The sequence below is a fragment of the Platalea leucorodia genome (assembly GCF_965183815.1).
Source record: "Platalea leucorodia genome assembly, chromosome: 7".
NCBI lineage: Eukaryota > Metazoa > Chordata > Aves > Pelecaniformes > Threskiornithidae > Platalea > Platalea leucorodia.
The window spans coordinates 26,601,853-26,625,638 of record NC_138829.1 but is presented as its reverse complement, the minus strand read 5'-3'; the positions used below and the strand labels follow the sequence as shown (position 1 = coordinate 26,625,638).

General features: G+C 47.2%; 1 protein-coding gene and 1 long non-coding RNA gene across 4 annotated transcripts; one reads left to right on the top strand and one right to left on the bottom strand.

Moving 5' to 3' along the window:
- Positions 1 to 3,383: 3,383 nt before the first annotated feature.
- Positions 3,384 to 20,680, bottom strand: TMED10 (transmembrane p24 trafficking protein 10). 2 transcript variants are annotated; one of them, XM_082318787.1, is made up of 5 exons: positions 20,432 to 20,680; positions 15,913 to 16,033; positions 10,832 to 10,905; positions 6,103 to 6,229; positions 3,384 to 5,627 (listed from the first exon to the last, which is right to left on the bottom strand). In XM_082318787.1, the coding sequence occupies exons 1-5, from the start codon at positions 20,654 to 20,656 to the stop codon at positions 5,506 to 5,508; spliced, it is 669 nt and encodes a 222-aa protein (XP_082174913.1). In that variant the 5' UTR covers positions 20,657 to 20,680; the 3' UTR covers positions 3,384 to 5,505. The 2 variants fall into 2 exon arrangements, with proteins under 2 accessions (XP_082174913.1, XP_082174912.1); XM_082318786.1 differs by lacking the exons at positions 3,384 to 5,627; positions 6,103 to 6,229; positions 10,832 to 10,905 and adding exons at positions 10,912 to 14,221; positions 15,422 to 15,548 and having other exon boundaries at positions 20,432 to 20,670.
- LOC309593741 lies at positions 20,586 to 23,554 on the top strand. 2 transcript variants are annotated; one of them, XR_014228929.1, is made up of 3 exons: positions 20,586 to 20,670; positions 21,115 to 21,234; positions 21,322 to 23,554. It is a non-coding gene; the product is annotated as an uncharacterized lncRNA (long non-coding RNA). The 2 variants fall into 2 exon arrangements; XR_014228930.1 differs by lacking the exon at positions 20,586 to 20,670 and adding an exon at positions 20,784 to 20,871.
- The last annotated feature ends 232 nt before the right edge of the window (positions 23,555 to 23,786 follow it).

The following is a 23,786-nucleotide window of genomic DNA, read 5'->3' as shown; positions in this document are numbered from 1 at the left end:
TCGTCCTTCCAAGCAGCAAAGACAGCACATCAGTTTTAAAATAAAGGAGCTTGCAGGAACGCATGAAAAAGTTCAGACGTGTTCCGCTAAGGATCATTCACTCCATCCACTGCAAGGGGAGTACCTGGCAAAATGTTATCATCTGGCAAATCACAATAATTAAAAAAAAATCTAGATGGCAAAATCTCACAGAAATGGGATTAAGGAATCTGGAACAGTTGTAGAAAACCAGAAGACTACTTGAAAAAGTCAATCTTAATTTTTCCAATTTGAAAAGTAGAGTTCTCTTGCCCATTATTATCTACAGTATCATAGAAATTCTTCCATAAAATGATCACAGTAGTAGCTACAATCAGGTTTAGCCACCCCACAGCATTGCCTTTACTACGCTTTAAAAAGCAGGGCAGTAATTCTCACAGCAAGACGCCCCTCAGGGAAGTAACAGCCGCTGCCCACTCAGGTTTGTTGGAATATGACTGAAGAATACACACCCGACTTCACACTGAATTTTTTGCTCAAGCGTTTAAAGAAATCACACCACCTAGAGGCAATGTGCCATTCTGTCTCCTGCAAAATCATTACTGAAGGATGAATTTGGATAACACTGTCATTTAAACCAAATCATAGCAAGTATCAGCCTCAGTTCAAAGATCTCGTTCATGTATTTCAGAGTCAAGACAGTACATTGATTATGGCACCTACATGGTTAATTATAAATAAAGACAATATCATGAGATTCCAGTTACATATGTATAACAAGTATCTTATACCTGGAGGAAGATTATCCAAACAAAGTATATTCAGGGGAAAAGAAAAGACCAAGCAGCTGGTATGGGTGAGAAAACCCTAGAGCGTAATGGTCTGCAGCAGATCAGACCAGAGCTGCAATGTGATTTAGCTGGAAAACACAAACACGCCCTCCCCTCTGCCTGCCTCGGCTGCGTGGTGGCTGTAGAAACAGCATCCCCCGTATAACCAAGAAAAAACAAGTTCACCTCATTACAACTCCAACAGGACCTCCTGGTGCAGCTTATGCAAAGATCACATAATGCAACCGATTTAAAAGCTCAGGGAAAAGGTACCTCAGGAATATCAGCTGTGAAAGGAAACTAAGTGACAGAGGAAACCACAGAAGTGAGACTGAGCAATGTGAGCATGGTTCTGTCGTTGCCTTTTTTGAGTAACGTGCCCCCAAAGGAAGTTATTCAACATGTACATTTTATTGCAAAAACTGAAACAGAAGAAGTCAGATGGGTCCTTCAGGACACAGCGGCTTTCTCCAAACGTGAGCTAAACAAATGATCCTCGTAGCTATGATCACTGGGATGGACACCTGGAGACCACAGGTCCTCTGGCAGGCTGTGTCAGCAAGCTGGAAGTGCAGAGCCTGATGCATTGAGTTTAAGGTGGTAAACCACATGGACCTCTGGCAACAGAAGGAGTAATCCGCCATCAACTACTGCCATTTTACAGAAAGTTTAAGCCACTTCAGCGGCAGCTGAAACAGAGCACCTCCCAACTCCTGCCAGTGCAAAGCAAAACAGGCTTCCTACAAACACTGCTGAGCAAATACAAGTATTTTAGTGCTGCAGCAAAAGCTTGGGCTCACCTGTTTCAGGTTTACAAAAAGGTCCGAGAAATACCAACAGGCAGTTTTTCTAAATCCTCTGCTCCTTCCACCTTCCTCAGAGAAAGGCAGGCCTGCCAGAGCCATCACACCACCACCAGCGCTGGCTTGGGGGAGGAACAACAGAACAAGCACAAGCCTGACAATTTTTTCAGGCGGAGAAGGGGCAGCAGACAAAACTACCAACCCTGAACTCCTGCAGTCTTCACCAGACCCAACTTTTTTTCTCCTGTGAAAGATGTATCCATGCCAGGTTTGTGCCCTCTCCTTCCCAACAAGCCACCTTCAACGTACGGGAAGTTCGTTTCCCAGAGACTTTGTTCACTAAGGGCAAGGCCATCGCAGGCATCTGAAAGACAAGTACAGCAGAGGGACACAACTACAGATATGAGAGAGACAGAAATACATCATACGAACTGGCAGGGGTGAAGAAAGGCCACGCTACTTTCCCAAACCTCTGCTGTAGGACCCCATGAAATGCACAGGCAGGAATCCCCTAATGATCTCGCCGACCAGTTGCCAAACTAGTTTGAGTTGAAAGTGCCTGATCTGCCAGTTAGGAGACAACACAGGTGTTGTACACTTGGGTTATTTCTCACATACCTGAGCAGCTTGTAAGAAATGAGCAACAGAGTGTGCAAAATGCTCATCCCCTCCCGCGTGCAGGCATGCAGCAGCTGCAGCAGGCGCTTTGTACAGGGTGCAGCCTACGTTGGCATAGCAGGAGGGGGAATACGCGAAGATATACCTTACTTAGGAATGTTCACGCACTGTGTTGAGTAGTGTGATAATTAAATCGTTAGTCACATTGACAAGTGGGTGGAAGAGGCTGGAAATGTCTGATGCAGTTTGCTACAGGCAATTATAGATTTACCAGTGATGCATCTGTCACACACAAAGATGGGCTCCAACCCAAGTATCTGCAACAGCTCAACTTTAGCCTATTTCCCAGAAGTAAAATAGAATGAAGACAGCAGCTCTGCATCCGCAGTGCTGTAAAACAGCCCAGACCCACTGCCAACCTACCGCATGAGAACAGCTGTATGATTTCACATACTCAAATATTCATCCGGGCAAGAACTTGCAGAGGCTAATCCTTATCCAAAGATCTGGGAATTTCCCTTCTTGAAATTCTCCCTGACAATACTAACTAGTTATGCAGCGCTTACGTGCCCCAAGATGTGGCATATCTCACCTGGCTACTGCGTGACAAAAGGCTCACAGGCTCAGCAGAGATCTGACAGCAGTTTGGTAAATACCTGACCAATCTCTTCAGTAAGCATCTGCCACTCACACAGGACCAACTCATCTTTGCGACAATTTTAATGTCCTCTAAAGTACAAAACTGAAAGCAATTCCATTTGTCTTAATGTCCTACATGGGAGGTGACAGTGAAAAACTGGATCTTGCACTATAGAGCACCAGTCCTGTCTTGCTATCAGCTGCAAAATTCCTCCACGTAGAGGGGTATAATTAGGAAGCGGGGGGAGGAAGGGCAACAAATGGTAACCTGTATTAGAGACACCTCGCTTGCTGTGCTCGTCCCGCTCTGCAGAGAAGCCTGTGCAGCCGGTACCTTTTCCAAGCCTGGAATTCTCAAATTCTTTAGAAATTAACCATTGCTAGAGAAACCCAAAGGCTTGCGAGCATCTATGTACTTGCTGCTTCCAGCGACAGGTCAGCTTGTGGGAAACAGCAGTCGGTAGGAATGTGCACAAAGGGGACAAAGACTCACACGGACAACTGAGGTGGGTTGTTTTTCCCCAAAGAAATTTTATTTGAGAAAGTTGACAAAAATCCCCCAACCAGTCATTACAAGTAAATCCACACCAGTCCCTCACACCTGCTCCCCAGTAACCATATCAGTACAGTGAAGATCAAAATGCAACACCAGAATGATGATAGTGTAACAGTCACCTCAGGAACTTAAGGCCTCACCACCATTTTTAAGATAAAGATATCTTTGTACTCGGATAAGGACAAGGAGAGGATATCAAAACAGACGAGACTGGAAAAGCCCCTTTCTTGTACTGTCTTTTCAAGTGACATAAAAACAAAAGCAAAAACCTTAACAGATCTACAGGCTTCAAACTGTAGGACCTAAAACTACCTTCAAATGACTTCTGTAATTCAGTCCTGTGGCATCACTGCTGTTCTGCACTGTAACAGCTTTCAAAAACGTACAAGGATAAAATGGATGCAAGGGTAGAGAACTGGACTTGGGTTTTTAATATGGCTTTGTCAAGAAAGAAACAAATTAAAAGCAATCTAAGCACTTGCCAGTGGAATTAACAATTGCAGGAACTTGGCAATGGCAAAGGGGAGTCAAAATACTAAGGTATTCAGATGACAGGAGGTCATCTTTTCATCCTCTTTCCCATTGCCTCACCCTGAACAACTGCTTCCTTCCCAGCAATAGACCAGATTCAGGTCAGAAATTATAAAACCATGGGGCACGACAACCCCTTCCCTAGCCAGAAGTGCCTAGACACAGCACATCAGAATGCTGTGCTGCTGAACCATTTACTCTGAAGGAATGCAGAGAAGGTGAAAGAATTTTAATCACTGCCTAAAAACTGCAGCAGGTAAGCCCAGGAAGTTAACCTGCCTGTTTTTTCCCAGCCTGGCTTATTTAACATCATGCCATCTGAATGGCTGAGAAACGACGAGAAGCTGCTTGCTCTCTCTGTAGTACCGCATAGGAGAATAACAATTCTGTTGAGGACACAGTTCAGGCTCCCCCAGACTTGGAATTAGCCTATTTCTACCCTGCACTGCTGTTTTTGAGTTCATCCACATTCTTCCAACTCCTCTGCCAACCTGCTAAGCACCCTTGCACCCTCAGACCCCAGTGCAGGGCACAGGCCCCCATGCTTCACATGAGCAGCAGTCCTCCTTGCTTTGAGGTCTCAGAAAATGAGATTCAGCTACCTGCCTAGTGGATAAACGCTACACTGTTAGATGAGAAAAGTCTCCTGCTCAATGTAAGACCAAGTTCCCTAGCATAACCTGCTCCTATTTGCTCTGTGACTGTATCTGACTGAGGCCTCCTGTCTGCACAAGAGGCCATCCCTGACCAAAGCTTTCAGGAAAGGTGCTGCATCATTTCAGAACAAGAAAGGCAAATCCAAGACAAACACATGGAGCAAGGGCAGGACCAAGGCTGGACAGCTTATTTGAGCAAAGCAGGCTTCTCCTTTCCAAGCCCAAACACGCTCCCAAGCCCTCCTTCCAAGGCTCCCCTTCCTCCAGGCTGAACCACCGTATGCTCAAGTGCCCTGATCTGTCAGCACAAAGACACCAGCTCCCACAGGGAGAAACACAGAGGTCCACGACAGGGACCAAACTTTGGACCTCCCTCTATCCTCAGGCCCTGCTGGAATGATGAAACCTATTGCTTTGCACTGACCTCCGTTTGCACGAGGCTTAGATCCCAGCTGGTCAGAACAGGGAATCCCCTGCTCTGCCCTGCTGCTAGCTGCATGGCACCTAAAATGCTCAGCAGGGTCAAGTGGCTCAGAGTAACACTAAAGTCACAGACAGATGGGAGACATCATCAAGCCAAGATTATAAACGGAGAACAGACAGCGCAAAAACTTGCTGCAGCTGTCATGGAAACATCTTTTTTTTTTTTATTTAATCGCTGCCCCAGGAATCCCCAAACCCATCACAACCTCCCCCACCCACAACATCCAACAGGATTTCACAAGTCCCCCACTGCCTCCAATGTTTAGGCTCCCCTCCTCCTTTAGGGTCCAAGTATCTGCAGAAAAGTTCCAGTCAGTGGGTATCATCTGTGAGATGGCTCCAGGGGGCCATGGCTGGGTCCCAGCGGTGTCCAGCTGGGTCTGAGAGGAGGGGGAGGAGGACTTGCTCCTTTACTCAATCAGTTTCTTAGCCTTGAAGAAGCGACGCAGGTAGAAAACCTGCCAAGTGGCCAGTCCGATGAGACAGCACATGGAGAAAATGCTGAAGTACAGAACCCGGGTGTTTGTCGACTCTGAAACAGACAACAAACCATTGCACAGGAGTTTGACATCACAGGATGCACCTCAAGAGGGCAAAGTTTCCAGGATTTTCTCTCCCTACCCATGCGAAACTTTGAAGGCAAGATATCATACAGCATGAAGGCAAGGGCACCCAAGCACCAGCAGTACTTGAGAATAAAAGCAGAGGGAGCAACGAAAAGGATGAGAAGGAACAAGGCGAAACTGCTGTTAATGAGCAACATTAAATGGTACAGAGTAATTCACATTAGGAATGGAGACGAAAGACATTCTTTCTAGAGATGGGACACACAAGACTCAGTGACTGCTTCAGGAGAAAAGAAATATCAGCAGGTTTCCCTTACTAGGAACAGAACAGGCAGAGACTGCTATAATTGCTTGATCTCCAAATGCTGTCCTAATAACACATTCAGCAGAAGTAAGGGGTCTTAGAGCTCCATCCCTCTGAAGGAGCACACAGTCTCTTACCATTCGTGTCCCTCATCTCCTCTTCTCGTTTCTTCATATAGGCAAAGTCGTTAACGATGGACTCTGAAAGATCTTCCAGGCGCCTCAATTCTACTTCCAGAGGCTTCAACTTCTCCACTTTAGCAATCTGGAAAACAGAAGAGTCAGGCAATCACTGAGCCAAAACCAAAAGCTCCCACGTGGGCTTTTACTGCCAGTTTGAACCACTCCTCCTCACATACTACAGATCTGGGGCATCCTTCCCCTAGGGAAACACCTCTACAAGCCAGAAACTACCGTTGCATAAAACGCTATCACTTCTCCCACCTGTTCTCTGAAACACACTTTCCTACTACTCCTCCTACACAACGGAGGAGCACAGTATGCATACAAGCACATTTCTTCCTTATTCGGCCTAATGTTAGCTTATTCACTGTTGGTTTCCGAGGAGTGGGTAGAAGAGCTCGCCACACGACTAAACCTCCAGTGAACAGAAGTCACAGACTGAGATATAGGTGACTAACTTACATACGCATACGATATTGTTCTGTAGGCACACAGGATATTAGCACTGAGACTCACTTTGCTAGCTGTTGCCACACGCGCCAGAGAGCCCGGGCAGCCCAATTCCCAGTAGTAGCGGATTGATTACCCCCACAAGAGCTCAGGGCTTTTATCACTTAGACTGATAAGGGCATCCATCATATGCTCTTGGTAGGGACCACGCAGCTACAAAGTGCTCCACCTGCCTCACGCCACCAGATGACGCTGCTGGAATACTTACAGGACCGGCTGCCTTTGAGCCAGTTTGAAAGGGAAAAAAATACACTTCCTTCGTAAAAGCTGGTTTTATAGGACATCATTTTTGTGCGGAACACGCAACCCACAGTCCTACAAGTCACAGACTTGTATCCAAAAAGAAAAATCCACAGGAAATTCTGTTAGAAAGCACAGTCAACAAGAGCAGCTATTTAAAGTTGAATGTGTAAACACGTGTCCCTGCCCCAGTCCTGGCTGTAACCTGACTATACATTATGTAAAGGCTGTGACAAGGACATTACTCAAAGGAAGCTAACTGCAATTCCTGCTGCTGCTACAGCGTAGGGTTTGGGTAACTGTGGTTCTTGCACAGAAGTTGTCACTATTACCAACGAGTGACACCCCCGACCATGAAGGCCAGATGCCGTGTCCCGCAGTAATGCAGCAGAAGAAAGATGCGCTACAGAAAACTACAGAAAACACATGGAGCACCTGCAGCTCACCACTGGTCTCACCACCACACAGGATTACTCAGACATAAGCTGCAGGATGGCATCCCTCAGCAGTCCAGGTGCCGACAGGCAGGCAACAGGGCACCCAGGGTGTAGGCATCCCCAAAACACTGCTTCCAGAGGCAGCTGCCTGGGCGTCAGAGACCATCTGAAGAGATGCTCATGACCAGGCCAGTGCTAGCTAGTCAGCCATTTCACTGAAGGGTCTCCCATGACACGTATCCTGGCAAGCAGCAGGCCCTCAAGCAGTCATCTGAGGATTTTTATTGCTGAGGCAAGCTGTATATTACAGCTCTGCCAGCACAGCAGTGTCAATTCAGAGTCAGTCTGTGAGGAGGGGTAGGAAACGGGAGGTTAAACCCCTCCCGCTTTCTAGCCAATAGGTTGTACTGACAAAACCCTGGACACATATCTGCCAGTGGAGCTTTGCTGAAAAACTGGCACCAGCGTAAGTGTGCCTATGGCCCAGACTCTGCTGACACAGCTAGAGCAGCAGGTCTGTAACACACACAAGGTCTCAGGCAGCTCTACTGAGGAGCTAACCCTGCGTTGACTGGCTCCATTATCTTCCTGAAGGGCACTTTTCCTCATTCACAGAGGGCTACAAAGGTTCCACTGGGAAAAAACAAGGCTTGTCTGCTCCACCCTGCATCCATTCAGCTGCTCTTAATAGGTACAGCTAGAAACATCTGATAGCTACTTTCAGTCCTGCATGTACTCCAAGACGCACATCCTGGAACCTCTTTCATCCTTAGTGAAGCCAATATGCACAGCTGCTCCAAGCAATTTTGTAAAAAGCCCACCAAGCATCTGCAATGGTGGAACACCATCATCCTAGAAGGAACATCTGGACCACCAGAACAACTGAGACAACAACTCCACTGAACTTCTCAGGGGCCACTCAAAGATTCATCAAAGCCTAACTCTCTTCCTAGCATAGAAAGAATCATAGAATCGTTAAGGTTGGAAAAGACCCTTAAGACCATCGAATCCAACCGTTAACCTAGCACTGCCAAGTCCACCATGAGCACCGCATCTACCCTTCTTTTAAATACCTCCAGGCACGGGGACTCAACCACTTCCCTGGGCAGCCTGTTCCACTGCCTGACTACTCTTTCAGTGAAGAAATTTTTCCTAATATCCAACCTAAACCTCCCCTGGCGCAGCTTGAGGCCGTTTCCTCTTGTCCTATCACTTGTTACTTGGGAGAAGAGACCGACCCCCACCTCGCTACAACCTCCTTTCAGGTAGTTGTAGAGAGCGATAATGTCTCCCCTCAGCCTCCTCTTCTCCAGGCTAAACAACCCCAGCTCCCTCAGCCGCTCCTCATAAGACTTGTTCTCTAGACCCTTCACCAACTTTGTTGCCCTTCTTTGGACGCACTCCAGCACCACACCATAGCCAAGAATTGGCAAGGAGTAGCTGATCTGGAAAGGAACCTAGATCGCCAAGCCTTCTTGGTGCCCTCTGAAAAGTCTTTTCGCTTTTCCCTACCTTCATTTCTACTTATTGAATGAAGAAAGTTATTCCTCCCTACCCCAGAGAACTAAGGGATGACACTGCCATGTAGTTAGGTTTCCTAACCGAGCTCACTCTCCCAGTTGCTTTGCTCCAAGAATGTCTGCATCTATGAAAGCTTATGAAGCCAGACTTGGACATCACCCCTCCTCTCAATGCATGTATCCATGCACAAGCAGGACAGTATCAGTGACCCTCGTTCAACTCCCTGCATCAAGTCCCCTTGCAGCAGTTCAACAAGAACTGGGGAGGAAGACAGGTCACTGGTACCTTACAGCAGATGAACATCACAAGCAAAAGACTCAAAAAGGCAGCAATTCCAGGAGAGAAACCCGAGCAACAGTCCTCCCCTCCGAGGCCTTACAGCAACCTGTCAAGTTAAAACGCACAAATACTACAGCAACCTGGGGAGAGAGAGGATGAAAAAAAGAAAACACACTGCAAAGCAGTGTGGCTAAACATCCGTAGCAGCTGTACAAACAGTAAACCAGTTTGAGTCCTTTTCAGACACACTGCTCAGCAAGGCTCAGCACAGTCTGCCAGTCTGAGAGGTCCTCGCAAGTCAAGGATGCTTGCCAGCACTGCCAAGATCTGCATTTGGTATCAGGTAGGACTGCAAGTCTAAATTCTTCTTACCCTGTGTTTGTCCATGGACCTTTTCCATCAATCTAACTACACTGACGAGCATAACGGATACTTATTCGAACACAGTTTTATCAGTACAACCAGTGAGTACATAGATACACGGGCATTAGAGAACCTTTCTGCACAGGGACAATGTTTCTAAGTAGCACTACAGTAACATAACTCAGAGTATGCTGCGGGATTGTATTTAAAGACATTCTCTAAGTGTAGTCACCATAATTCTCCCAGTTATGCTCTGAGGGGTCATCCCATAAGATTTCAACATCTTGTAATCCTTCAGTAGCTGGTTGCCAGACAGCTGGCCCAACGATTGCTCTGGTCTTCTCTGACGCCAAGTGTTTTTTTATTCTCCACGTAGGATGTGCTCTAGACTGACTTAAGCCACGCAGGACCAGCTACCCCAAAGCTCAAAAGGATATAAAAACTCCAGCATGCTCATCTCAGAAATTCATTCATTTTCTAATTGGCACCACACACAGCCTCCTCTGCTACCCACTCTCCTCCCTAAGGCATCTCCCACGCTGTTGTGCGCAGTGGACGCAGCACTCATTTGCAGGAACCTTTCTCCACCAACAACTTTCATTTTCTCAGGCACAGGCTCTGTGCTGGGGGCTGACTGACCTCAAATTCTAGCGAGCCAAAAGCACAGTAGCAGCCATCAAAGTTCAGCATCCAAACCAGCCAGGACTGTCCCAGCCACAAAGCAACTGCTATTCCACACAGCTGGCTCTTGGGTCTAAGAAAGCTATGTCCTCCTAAGATGAAAACATTCAGGCTTTATGCCTGTTCACAATGTCATGCCTTCAAACCAAATACCCATTTCACACCAGCTACTACTCTGCCAAACACCTTTACATCGATAACACTGCTAGTTCTTAGAAATGCACAAGTGCCATTTCAGGGCTGTTGAGCCAGTACATCTTACAGTCAGGAAGGTAAGAACAGTAACAATGCAACTTCACCTTTAGGAGGATCTGATATTAACCTAAAATGCCCTCTGCTGCTGGGGCTGGGGAAACTTCACATCTCAGTCTCTTGTTGCCTCTAATACCTACGCCCAGAAGCTGGGTCACGCTGTCCTAGCAAAGAAATTCACACATTAGGCTCCAGTTCCCAGAGTACAGAATTAATTTTAGTTGACGTTTGTCTTTTTTTTCCTCCCCTAACACACAAAGCTTCACTGGAATTATAGGTTGCAGACAGGCTTTCATCACCGCTGGGAAAACAGCTTCCCATCATGAGCCCCAGATCTACAAATGGCATCACGTGAGTGCTGGGAAAGGGGAGCCTGCAGTGCAGGCAGCCAGGGGACATACCTCCTCGTAGTTCTTTGCTTCAACTCCATGCTTCATATCCAGAATCACGAGCTGGTCCGGCATCCTCCCTGTTCCTGGAAGCATAATGAAAGGATTCATTGTGCGAAACATTCAGCCTGCCAGGAAATCACCAGCTCTCTCCACCACTGAGGAAGAACTCACAACATCCCTCCCCTCCCTCCATGTCTGCAGCTAACTGCGGAGGCAGCACAGTCCAGCCTAAAAATACAGAGACTTCACAATAAATCCTGGCTGAAGGAAAGCCTCCCAAAGATAATGAGAACAAGCTGTAACTAAAAGCGCTAAGTGTGTGTAGGATGCAAATCACTGTAAAAACTGCAGAGGATTAGAAGATGAATACCAGCTGCTATGAGACAGCCTGGCGAAAGACAAGTCACCCAGAGGGACAAATATTCAACTGGGAAGCCCATGTTCCTCCTAGCAAGAAGTGCACCGGCAATTCATCAAGGTTACTGGGGTTGTAAATGATTTTACATTCAAAGGAGCAGAAGGTAAACTGCTCTAATTGAGGAATATGGCATATGGGGACTACTGACCCTTGCATGCTGCAGTATCTGCAAAAATGAAGGTAATCCCTTTACCAACATACCTTTTCACGGAAAGAACATCTCAGATGTCCAAGACCCACACTGCTAATGCAAACCCCAAGATGGCAAGAGGTTTCTGAAGCCGGGAAAACACCACTTCAGAGAACTGCCAGCTGGAGCCACACAAACAGTGAGTAGGATAAGGCTGCAGTCAACAGCACAGTAGGTATCTTTTAAGGCTGTAGCCCCCAAGCTAGCAACAACTATGGCTAATAGCTTCTTTTAACTGCTACAAACTGTCACATCCAAGAACATTCACAAGAGGAGAAAAAAAAAAAAATATAAGATAGGCATATAAGATACCCTAAAGAATGCAGCACATCAGCTGACCCGAGTATCATATTCCACTATAGAATCATAGAAGAATCGTAGAATCATTTAGGTTGGAAAAGACCTTTAAGGTCATCAAGTCCAACCCTTAACCTAGCACTGCCAAGTCCATCACTAAACCATCTCCCTAAGCACCACATCTACCCATCTTTTAAATACCTCCAGGGATGGGGACTCAACCACTTCCCTGGGCAGCCTGTGCCAGTGCTTGACAACCCTTTTGGTGAAGAAATTTTTCCTAATATCCAACCTAAACCTCCCCTGGCACAACTTGAGGCTGTTTCCTCTTGTCCTATCACTTGTTACCTGGGAAAAGAGACCGACCCCCACCTCACTACAACCTCCTTTCAGGTAGTTGTAGAGAGCAATAAGGTCTCCCCTCAGCCTCCTCTTCTCCAGGCTATACCACTCACCAAGGAAATGTCTGTACATAACACATTCCCAAATCCCAGCATGTGGGGGCATACAGTTGTCCTCATCTGGCTGCCAGCAAAACACAAGGTCTGAATTCACTTATACTATGAATTTCAGTGTCTTTATCCAGGAGCATGTCCAATACTCACACTTTGCCTTAGGAGGCTGCCAGGTGGCCATTCCCTCAGTCCACAAACAAATTCAATGTACAGGTTACACTGGGTCACTCCGGTCGTAGCTAGGAAGATACTCCATATCTTCAGTACAACATCCCCAGATTTTCTCTCTACCCATTGAGCAGCTCTTCAACACCAGAGCAGAATCATCTCCACCTTCTACTGTTAGCAGAACATGGAATAACCTACTGACAAGACGGTCTATATCAACTACAAACTGTTTCTTAAATTTTCTGAGGGATACAGGAGCTCAGAATTCAAACCCAGCTACATAAGAGCCCAATGGATAAATTAGGATTAGGATGGAATTTTTTGGTTTTCTTATAGAAGACTGGTTACTGTAAACACAAACCAAAATCCCAGCACTGTTTAACAGACAGGCTGTATACAACCACCCAGTGCTCCTTTCTCTATCCACAAGTTTTGACTGCTTATGCCATACATATACCAGCTTGCATGGAGACTGGCAGGTAGGACAGCCAACAGCAGCTGCAGAAGAAAATTCAAAGCACATGGTTCAGTGAGAGTTTTTTTTTTTTTAAAGTTCTTTAAATTACAGCAACTTGGGTGGAGAACTGGAGCTTCCAGGAAGAGATGAGAAAGATAAAAAGGCCAGTGAACAGAAGAACAGAACTGGAAGGATTAATTTGTCAGGCTGGAAGGGAAAGCTGCCAAGAGGCAAAAAGAAAGCAGAGACCTTAGAGCTGCTGGGTGCAAAGGGATGGAAAGCAGACATTCTGCAAGAGGTTAACAATGTCAGGGACTGGCCTGGAAAAACTCAAGCTGCTCTTCTACAAGTTTACTGAGCCCAAGGTACTAGGCAGCTCCCTTCATGCTCATCAAATCCTCAGTAACTATGTGCTCCTTCAGCAGCCAGGGCTCGCCGGAGCAGACTGGATCAGCAGCAAAGAGAAAAACAGTTAAGTCCCAGAGATCTTGAACGAAACTGCTGCCTACATCCCCCAGGAGGTCTTCAAGAGGTCATCTCACATGAGCACAGAACTGTTTCCTGGGAGATTAGGGGAGCTCCCAATTTGCAAAGTCAGAGGAAAAACAGGATGGTTGAACTGGATGTCAAAAAATTTTCCCACAGGAATTCCAGAAAAAGTTAGCCATAATGCTCTTAAGAAAGTCCAGGAAGAGATGGATTACAGAAGGAGCAAAGACGTAAAGATTAGCACACAGGAAGAGCCCTACAGGGGAGCAGGTAGTGCAGGCCAGGCTCTTCATCTCAGAGATTAGCACAAGGGGTGAGAGTAAGTGTGCCTGGGAACAGAGCACTGGTCAGGAAGACAGGACCCTTCTACCCTGGAAGAGGGAAAAAAGCCTGTCATGCGAACACCCACAGCTCCAAGAAGCACCCCAAGAACGCCTCCACTCTGATAAGGTGGACCTTCTACATAGGATCTCCCTCTCACTTCCTCTTCCTCATTTCTGTGGTTAAGGGTTGAGAAATCCCAGTTGCTTAGACCCCTCAGGTCCCAACGGCTCTGGGCTTCCTCTACCAACAGTTTTTCTCTTCCAGCACTCCACCAACATCCTCCTTGGCTGCTGCACTACAAGTCCTGACTACGTACTTGATGAGACTGTGAAAAAAAACCCCAAACCTTTAAAGAGAAACATGGGGATAAAACAGTACTTGGTCAGTTCCCCCATTTCCATGCTGACCTTACAGAGGAAACAAGGCATTTCCTTGTGACGTGGTTACTTCTTCCACAGTACCTTAACCAAGTCCTGCAGATGATCAAGCCTCACAGTGCCACCTACCTTACTTTAATACTTCCTTGATTTCCAGCACAGGCATGGGAAATCTGAAGATGTTCACCATGCAGAATCTCTCTTTAGCATTGAATTTGTGGCACCTGGGTCCAAAAAGAAACGGACAGCTTGGAGGCCCCTAAAGAGAAATCCTCCAGAAGAGAGGATCCAGCTGCTCAGTTGAACAGCTCTAGATTTTGGCACCTCGACACCCCACTGGTCATCAGGTAGAAGCTGCATTTAGAAATATTTTATCCTCATCAGTACTGAAAGCTTTAAAACAAACTTGCAACAATACAAGGGAGCCAGGGAACAAACATTTGCTACAATCAAAAGAGCTATAAGGGGCTCAGTCTAAGCAAGAAACCTCTGGTCACAAGCACTGAAATAAGAGTCTAGACACAACTAAAGAAAGAAGCCTTTCCCACTTCCGTGGGTGATCACATGGAAGCTATGAAAGGATTTGTGGGACTGTCTGGAGACTTCCCAAATACCCAGGTGTTGGACAGTAAATAGCATGAGTGACTCCCAGATGAGTCACTAGTGCCTACATGTCTTGATGCGTTAAGGAGCATTTGGAAGCCCTACCTTTGGAGTGAAATAAAAGCAAAATCCTGAGCATTTGGGGTCACTGTCTTATCCGTAAAATACTATAGAAGAGACGTTACAAGCCCGATCCCTCCCAATCCCAGCAAAGATAGCCTTCTCTTTCTGTAAAGTTCTCTTCAACTTGCAAACTATTTGCATCTTATACTTGGAGCAGAACAGCAAAACAGAGGCTGCCTTTCAATGGGTATGAGGAATGCTGCTAGTAACTGCCCTGTGAAATGCTCTGGGATCTTTTAGGATAAGACCTAAGAAGAACCAGGTCCAGGAAGCAGAACTCTGACAGCGACTGTGGAAAAGATGCAAGCACCTATGAACTTGCACGCACTCACACCACCGCAAATGAGACTGGAGCCCATGTATTGGCTGTTTTCAGCACGTCCGTCCTGAAGTTGAGCCCAGCCACTCAAAGCAGCACATGCGTCACACTCACAGGAAACGAGCCTCGGCGCTCGTTAGGCAACCATCCCTGCAGCACAAATGCAAGGCTGACGTCCTGCTCATTTCCCCTTCCCTTTATCGACCACTTAGAGAGCAGTTGCGGGTGCAAACCAAGGCCACGTTCTCTACACACACGCGCACACACACGCACGCGCACACACACGCACGCGCACACACACGCACGCGCACACACACGCACGCACGCACACACGCACGCACGCACACGCACACCCCAACCCCAGAAAACGGTTGCTAACCTAAAGCAGGATTGCTGCCAAGTACACATTGTGGAGAGACCACGTTCCACCAAATGGGGAGAGATGGTCAGCTGGGGAGAAAGACAGGGTCCTGGAGATGATGGCATCCTGCTCTGTCCTGGCTCGACTGCAAGATGGGGAGAAGCATGAAAAGGGCAAAAGAGGTGTAGTTTGCTCCCCGGTACTGCCACTTATTGCAGCTGTGGTAACCTCTGCGGGAGGAACACAGAGGTCACCCTCTGTGTTCCCTTTCAGAGGAAACCCAAGTGCTCTACACAACAGCCACAGAGGATTACTTAACTTCAAATGCAACACCGACAGCAGATATTCTGCAGTGAGACTTCCCACAAGCTCCTGAAGGTCAGCTTTAAAAGTCAAACAGTGCTCTGAGGATCACACTCAGGATCGCTTTGCCTATACCCCTAATCCACACATCTACATAAACTTGCTTGGAAGCTAGAAGCAGACAACAGACCTTTCACTTCACTTACCCACAGGAAGCTTGCTCTCAAAACAGGCCTCAAACATATCATAGTCTTCTGTGGTGAAGGCAAATTTGCCCTTAGTGGCATCCTCCTTGGCATACAGGATGTGCCCAGCTGAGTCAGTTATCTGTAAAAGAAACGAGGGTGAAGAACACAGTGCTTCACTGCCACGGGCTCACACTGCCTGTGCTACGTGGGAAGAGTTCTTGTAGCATCCCCTTTGGAGCTGCTGCACTCTCCTTTCAACAGCTCCTTCCTCACAACTATATCAATTCCTCTCTTCCTCATCCCCACTCCAGGAGCTGACAAAGTCAGAGTGCCTCGAAGGTAATTATTGACTCTCAGATTAAACAAAAAAGAACTCCACCAAAAAACAACCAACCAACCAACCCCCAAACCACACCAACTCCTCTTCCTCCTATAACCTCTGAATGGAGACTACATTTAGGAACTCTAGCTGAACTGTTACACGTTGTCTTCTATTTGCAAGCAAAATTCATAAACTCCCATAGCAACAGAGATACGGAGAAGATTTACGGGACAAAAAAAGACTCATTCCCCAGAAGATGGAATGGAGGATGGCACATCTATTCCTCTAGAAATGAACCATCAGTGTGGCCCCAAGTTATACAAGGTCTGGGTGCCAAGATCCATAAAAGTGCCCACTTCAGAGGACAATTCAGACTACACAGACAGAATAATGACTGCCTTGCTCTACGTCTATGAAATTACTAAGAATAGGCAAAAACTGTAGAAGGTCTACAAAAATGCTTCAACAAAGAGTAAAAAAAAGGACACACATTTCATGACACAGACTTGAGAATCATTGTGCTCAATTAAAAGCTCCGTCCAGTTGAAATACTCTGACCATGGAGAGGGGTGAAAAAAAAATGAAGGCATAACAATACTGCATGAAAATCAACAGTGTGCGTTCCACCGGAATGCTTCCCAGTTTCCCTCAACTCTACCCTTCAACAGGTATGTCTGAAGAAGCATGAGTGCTAAAGTTACTAGGGGTATTTGAAAGTCTTAGAGGTGAAGACACTAAAAAGCTTCGGAATAATTTTAAAGGTATATAAGACAGAAGTATACAAAATAATTTGTGGTATGGAGAAGGTAAGTCAGACATTCTCCTTTACTCCATCTTATAACAGAAGAACAGCCTCATTTCCCTGTACAAAGGCCACACAAAAGGGCTATGTACCCGAAATTATTCTAAGGAAACACTCTTCTTTCTTCTTATTAGAACACCTAATTAACTCCCTGCCACAGGATACCACTGATGCCAGCAGCCTGCTGGACTCGGAACAGGTGCAGACCTTCACGTGGACAGTGTGAGTTGCTGCATTAGGCAGGAAAAATAATAAAGTATATAGATCCTCATGCCTCAGGATATAAACCATAGCAGGCAAGACTTTAGGAACAAGCTTCCTCTACATACAGATTATCCCATAATTGTCTGTTATGGGATTTGTTGTAGCTTCCCCTGTAGCATATGGTATTTGTCAGCGTCTGAGAACGGGGAGCACCGCTCTGCTCCTGCGCTGCAGTTTCTGCTCAGAGCTCTACCTGTATTAAAGCAGCGAGCAGATGAAAGCACGCCTGCGCAGTCAGGCACAGGCAGCTGCGTTGCCATCCTCCTGCCACAAGCCACCAATACAAGCCACCTCCTGTCTGGAAGCCACCAGACTGTCAGAAGGACCCAGCTCAAGTCAGCAGGCCCTGTTGGAATGCCAGACTGTCTGCATCTGACCACACAGACACGGTGTAAAATCATAGAATCATAGCATCGTTTAGGTTGGAAAAGACCTTTAAGATCATCAGGTCCAACCCTTAACCTAGCACTGCCAAGTCCACCACTAAACCATGTCCCTACGCGCCACATCTACCCATCTTTTAAATACCTCCAGGGATGGGGACTCAACCACTTCCCTGGGCAGCCTGTGCCAGTGCCTGACTACCCTTTCGGTGAAGAAATTTTTCCTAGCAGCCAATCTAAACCTCCCCTGGCGCAACTTGAGGCCACTTCCTCTTGTCAAAAGCATGTGTTTTGGCCACCATATGGTGCATACTGTTCAATGGAGCGGTCCTGATTAACCAAGATACTAGCCTCATCAGGGTGATATCATATAATCTGCACACCGGGTTCTCCATCCCAAGAAGTGGTGACAAGAACACAGTAAAGAAAGCTCTCAAATGTCCCTATTATTTTGAGCACTATCCCCTTAGGGCTTTGTAGACACCAGAGCTAATCTTTAGCTAGAGGATATTACGCAGCTTGATCCATTTTTGCCCTTTGCAGCTCTAGCAATAGCCTGCTCATGAACAGGATTCTGGACAGTAAAAGCTCTGCTGTCTGCTTTCATCAAAACTGAATAGCATTACCCAAATCAGCCAAATACACTGCCCATTCAGCTGGGCGTGCGGGGGCAGGAGAAGCTGCTAATAGCCCAGCCAGAAGACTTGTGGGGGAGTTGACCTGAAAGGGATTTTTCATGCTATTCTAACGTTATTTACGGTAACGCAATCCCCTACAGACAGGGCATTGTTCGCCCTTGACAAACAGCCTGACGGTTCCCCAAATCGCCAGCCTCGACAATGGGGCAGAGGCACGTGGCCGGGCCCAAGTGAGACCTCAGCCGCCCCGCCACCGCCCCTCGGCAGCCAGCTGGCAGAGCCCGCGGATTCCTCCAAAACAGAGGCTGCCACTGTTAGCGCTGGGGTATCACACACAAAACTTAGCTCACCGGCAGCAACTGAACTGAGCCCGGCCAGGATTGACTACCAACCTCCTGTGTTCGGTGGCCTGACCCAGGGGACCAAAGCAGACCATCCAGTGCAGAAGGAGAGAGACCACCAGCAGACACGATGTCCTGAACTAACGTTACCCACACAGACACAAAGAGAAAGCATGCACCTAGCAGAGGCGTTACAGCACTTACAATAGGCCCAGCATGTTGGGAGGCCACAGCATACCTGAACAATAAGAAGGAAAGCAAGAATTGCATAAAATATTATTTCTGCTTTGTAGCTTTTCAAACTAGTACAGGACTTTTTTTTTTCCTCTTTAATTTTTATTTTGCAGTTAGAATAAAATAGAACTTTCACGAGCAGTCCTATCTGGATACCAGCTTCAGCAACAAAGCCAGACTAAGACCCAAGCGTGGGATTCATTGCTTCACCACCTCCCGAGACAAATCCTCTGTCATAAAAGTGAGTTTTAGAAGAGACTGTGGGGTCAGTTGATCTAAGAGTGGGCAACCAGAGAAGCAGGAGGCTTGATCACCAAGTGGTAGGAGACAGATGGGAATGTGGCACTCGATCTGAAATACATGCACCTTACCAGGTAAATACTACAGCAACATTTTACAGCATTAAAGCTGCTTGGCTCTGCCTATACACAGACAAGTTTCCTCTTACAAATGCTGTAAGAACAGCAGAACAAGATTTTTAAAAAAGCAAGACTCCAGAAACAGCCTTCTCTAGCCATAACTGCCAACAACCCAAGGCCTTCAGGCGTCAGTAGGCAGATGCTGGAAGGGCAACTTGATTTCAGGAGATCTCAAATACTCACTCAACAACACTGAGTTCAGAGACTCCTGAGCAGACCATCCTGTCTCTGTTTGTGTGCTTGCTTTCAAAGCCTTTGGAAGCTTAGACAGAAATAAAAGACAGACAGAAAGCTGTTATGAACTGACTACCTAGCAACAGACCTTACCCAGCTAGCTGGGAAATCTGAAGAAAGCCTGGGGAAGGCAGATTGTGGACAGAATTAAAGTGAAGCTGTTGAAGTTTTAAGAGCTGCTTGTCACATCGTTGTATTAGCCACATGATATTCTGCTGACCCTTCCCCTATACTCCCTAAAGATCCTTTAGGATCCTTTTCTTCCCCGGTAGCAAACACCTGCTTCCTTAAAATCCACGCGAGCCATGACACAGCAAGATGGGAAGAGCCGTTTTGCGTACCAAAACCTTGTTTCTGAGCCCTCACCTCGCCCTTTCCCCGCGGCCTGCTGCTCCATCCCGCCGTGCCAGGCCGTGCGCCGGCAGGGAGCCCTTGGAAAGCCACGTCACCGTAATTCTTTCTTCCTTACACGGTGTCAGCAGCCTTAGGACAGCCTTATCGCAGCGGCCCGTCCCGCCGGTCGACGTATAATCCGCACGCCAAACGGCGTGAGGATTATACGGCGGCCGGTGGGATGGGCCGCTGCGACGAGATCTTTGGGGGGAAAAAAGCTCGTATTTGGCTCAAGTGAAAATCCTACCCCGCTCCCTTTGCTACCCAGTACCCAGATGGCAAAGCCCCGAGGCGACCCCATCCTTCCCCCAGCTTCGCCACAGGCAGGAGGCCAGGCCGGCTGTAAACCCACGCGTGGGGCCGATGTCACGCGTGGAAAACGTCACCCATCCCCACGCCCCGCCCCCGCCCGGGCGGGGAGGCGGGGCCACGCCGCCCGCCCCGGCCTACCCCCGCTCCCCCGCCCCCCCCCCGCCTGCCGGGGCGCCGCCGCCGCCGCCGCCGCACCTTGAGGTTGGCGGAGGGTCCGGTGGAGGAGCCCGGCGGGGCGCCGATCTCGTACTCGCCCGTGACCAGCGTGTCGCGGTGGATCTCCTCCCGCAGGCACTTCCGCGCCTTGCCCGGCAGCTGGAAGGAGATGGGCCGCGCCGGGCCCACCAGCACCAGCAGCAGCAGCAGCGCCAGGAGCGGGGCCTGCCCGAGGCGGGGGCGGCCGGGCGGCGGCAGCGGCATGGCGGCGGCTCCGGGTGCGGCAGGCCGGGCCTCCGCCTCCCCCACACGTGACCAACGCCGCCGCCTGCGTCACGGCGGGGGCGGGGCCGGGGGCGGGGCGGGGCCGCGCGGGGCGGGGCGGGGCCTCGTCCCAGGGTCCCGCGCACCTGGGGGTTGGGTGGGGGCCGCGCCGCCTCCCGCCCCGCCGAGGGCCGTCCCTTCCAGCGGGCTCCGTGGTGGGTAGTGAATGATCAGCGGCATTCATTCATTAAGAAGGGATGATAATGATTAATAACAATTTCCTCCGTTAAAGAAAGGAAAAATTTAAAAAAATCAAACGGTGCTCCCGTGCAGGGGAGCGTGCCGCGGACGGACGGGCGGCCCGAATTTCCTACCCGGGCCCTTCTCCGGGAGGTGCCCTTGCTGCTTAACTATTATTTTTTTAAATTTCTGAGTAATTTCCCTCTTGTCTTCTTCAGCCAAGAAAATTCAGTTTGGTCAGATGTCTGGCTTCTTTGGATCAGCATCCGGCAAATACAATAGCGGCAGTGGTATGCGAGTGGTTTTGACAGCAAATAAAATGATGATGATTTTTAAAGGTACTCGGAGGGGTTTTTTTTTTCCCTCCCTTTCCAGCATATGCTCAGATCTACTTTTTTCCCCTCTTGCTTTATTTTACGCTCTAGGAAAACGGCATTAAATAACCCACCAAGCAGCTCTGGACCGCTGCTTCCCCTGGCACCGCACCACCGGCTTCCCTCCCTCCTCAGCCTCGCCGGGCCTGCCGCAGGGACCGCGGGGAGCGGCACTGCTGGCCAGAAAGTGCACGAGTGGGAGAAGCAACCCGCCTGGGTGTGTCGAGACGTAAGGAGAGGTGGGGAGAAAGAAATGCATAGTAACGTTGCTAGAAAGTAAAAAAGCTCTTTTATTTCTATTAGCTTCAGTTAAAAAAAATATTACACCATTGTTTCACTTTTATTTCTTAAACATGTCCTCTCTCGTTGTGCAAAACATGTCTTTAATGACAAGCAGGAATCAGGAATCGGTACAAACTTCAATCTTAAGAGGCTTAAACCAGAAAACTTAATGCCTGGATGTTGACGTGGAGATCAAGACAGGCCATGCCGTGGCCAGAGCATTTCAAAGAACAGCTTTGTGCCTTCACATCCTTGTGCTCATATTTACAGAGATGAAGCCCAACGTATGAAGGAACAGAAACTAAGCCCAACTGTACAGTGATGGAGTGCTTAGAGCGAAATAAAGAGAACCCTCACAAAAAAAAAACCTCCCAACACTAGACCTTTGCCCTTCATTTAAACGGCATTTTGGGGAACACAGTTTTCCTTAGCAGAGCATGTATCTTTTAAGCGAAGGTTGACTGTGCTCAAATATCCGGTCCATTACTTTACTTTAAGCTCCAGTTTATTTTTTGAAATTGGATTTATGGTCACTTTTTGCACATTTCAATACATCTTTTTTTTTCTAATTGGTTCACAAACCTTTCCTTACTTGGACAATTAAATTATTTGGAAGCTTAACCTTAACAAAATAAATATTTAGCTCTTTCTGCAATATGTCAAAGTATATTTGCACAACGAAAACATTCTTTCCATTGCAGCACTTAAGGCAGAAATAGATATTATTTCACAAGCTTTAAGAAACCTAGATTCCTAGAATCTGAAGATATGAAATGTTGTAATGTTGTACCACAGAATTCCTGATGAAACATGCACAGCACGACAAATCTCTCCGTGCAGAACATTCCTCATACCAGTGACACGTACCCAGCCTTCTAGCATGTTTAAAACATTCAATAATGCCTTATTTTCTGGGGCAAATATCAGAGAAAGTGGCTTATTCATATTAAGGTAGCCTCATTTTCTAAAATCAAAGTGTGAGGTCAACCATTGAAGAGCAAATATGTAACTGACTACAATCCCTTCCTATTGTGGCCGTTTTGTCACAGTACATTTTTAGATGAGTTACATTTAGGACTGACAAATTTACTCCCCAGTTTCTTTTGCAGCCTTCTCTCGTGTGGATGCGTTATGCTAGAAACTGCCACGCAGGCAAGTTCAGATCTAATTATAAAACCCCATCAGAGATGCTTTAGTGCTTTAGCGTGTTGTGAAAGAAAGTAGTATGGAGCTGCTGCCAGTCCCTTCACAATCCCCAGCTTTTCACTCTTTAAAGCACTTAAACATGCAATGGGGCAACCTTCCTTGAGTGTGCAAAGTAACTTCGAGCAGAGGGAAAGCATTTTAAGATCCTTTCAGCTGCAGGTTTAGAAATAACAGTCTTGCAGGGACATGCCTTAACGTTTCCACATAGTAGAGGCTGGCAAAATGAAATGCTTCCTGTAATTCTGAAACACTTAGCAGAGGAGAAGAAGAGATTGATAACTCGTTACACAACTGTCGAGATGAAGCGATGACCTATTTCAGCCTAATCTGCTGTGTTTGTGTTACGCGTTGTGGGAGCTCGGCAATTAGCCGAAAGCAGGTATTCATTCTCACTGCCGCTGATCCGTGGACAGATGGGTGTATCCCCAAAGTAAATATTACCTTGGCATCTGCCAATCATGATACATTGCCAAAATTTAAACCATTTTGGTCATCTATACTTTTTATATTTCCAAATATCGCTAATGCAGTTTCATTGCTGCCTTGAAAACAATGAAGGAAGCAATGAATTATTCAGCTTTCAGCCCTGTGTTAACAAAGTGCTGGACACCTTTGGGAATCTCTGTAGTTTGAGGCAGCAATGGCCATCAAGGAAAATATGGCCTTTCCCACCAAATTTCTAACTTTTTCCCAGCTGACAAAGAAGTTCGCAGAGTGTTGGCAGTAGTCGATTTTTGCCATACCAAAATGTATCTTTTATCTACGGCAAATGGCAGAAAACAACACTAATTTGCTGTCTCCATGAAACAATGTGTATGAATGTGTGTGAATGATATAATTACACTTTTTTTTACTGTTTCTGCGTCAGCTGCTGTGGCATTTCTGCATGTTCTTCTTTTAGACAATAAAAAGTTGAAACAATTCCCTTCTTAAAAATGAGTCTAGACTTACTTTTATGCTCTAATCCTTTTGCATTCTGCCTTGCACCTGGCAATCCACTACAAGCTACTAAGAAACTTCTATAAAAA

Coding starts and splice junctions, on each gene's coding strand:
- TMED10 (XM_082318787.1), bottom strand. CDS start 20,656: ATGCCGCTGCCGCCGCCCGGCCGCCCCCGCCTCGGGCAGGCCCCGCTC. Junction 16,034..20,431: donor GACCCTCCGCCAACCTCAAG/GTGCGGCGGCGG, acceptor TTTCTTTTACAG/ATAACTGACTCAGCTGGGCA. Junction 10,906..15,912: donor TGAGAGCAAGCTTCCTGTGG/GTAAGTGAAGTG, acceptor TTATGCTTCCAG/GAACAGGGAGGATGCCGGAC.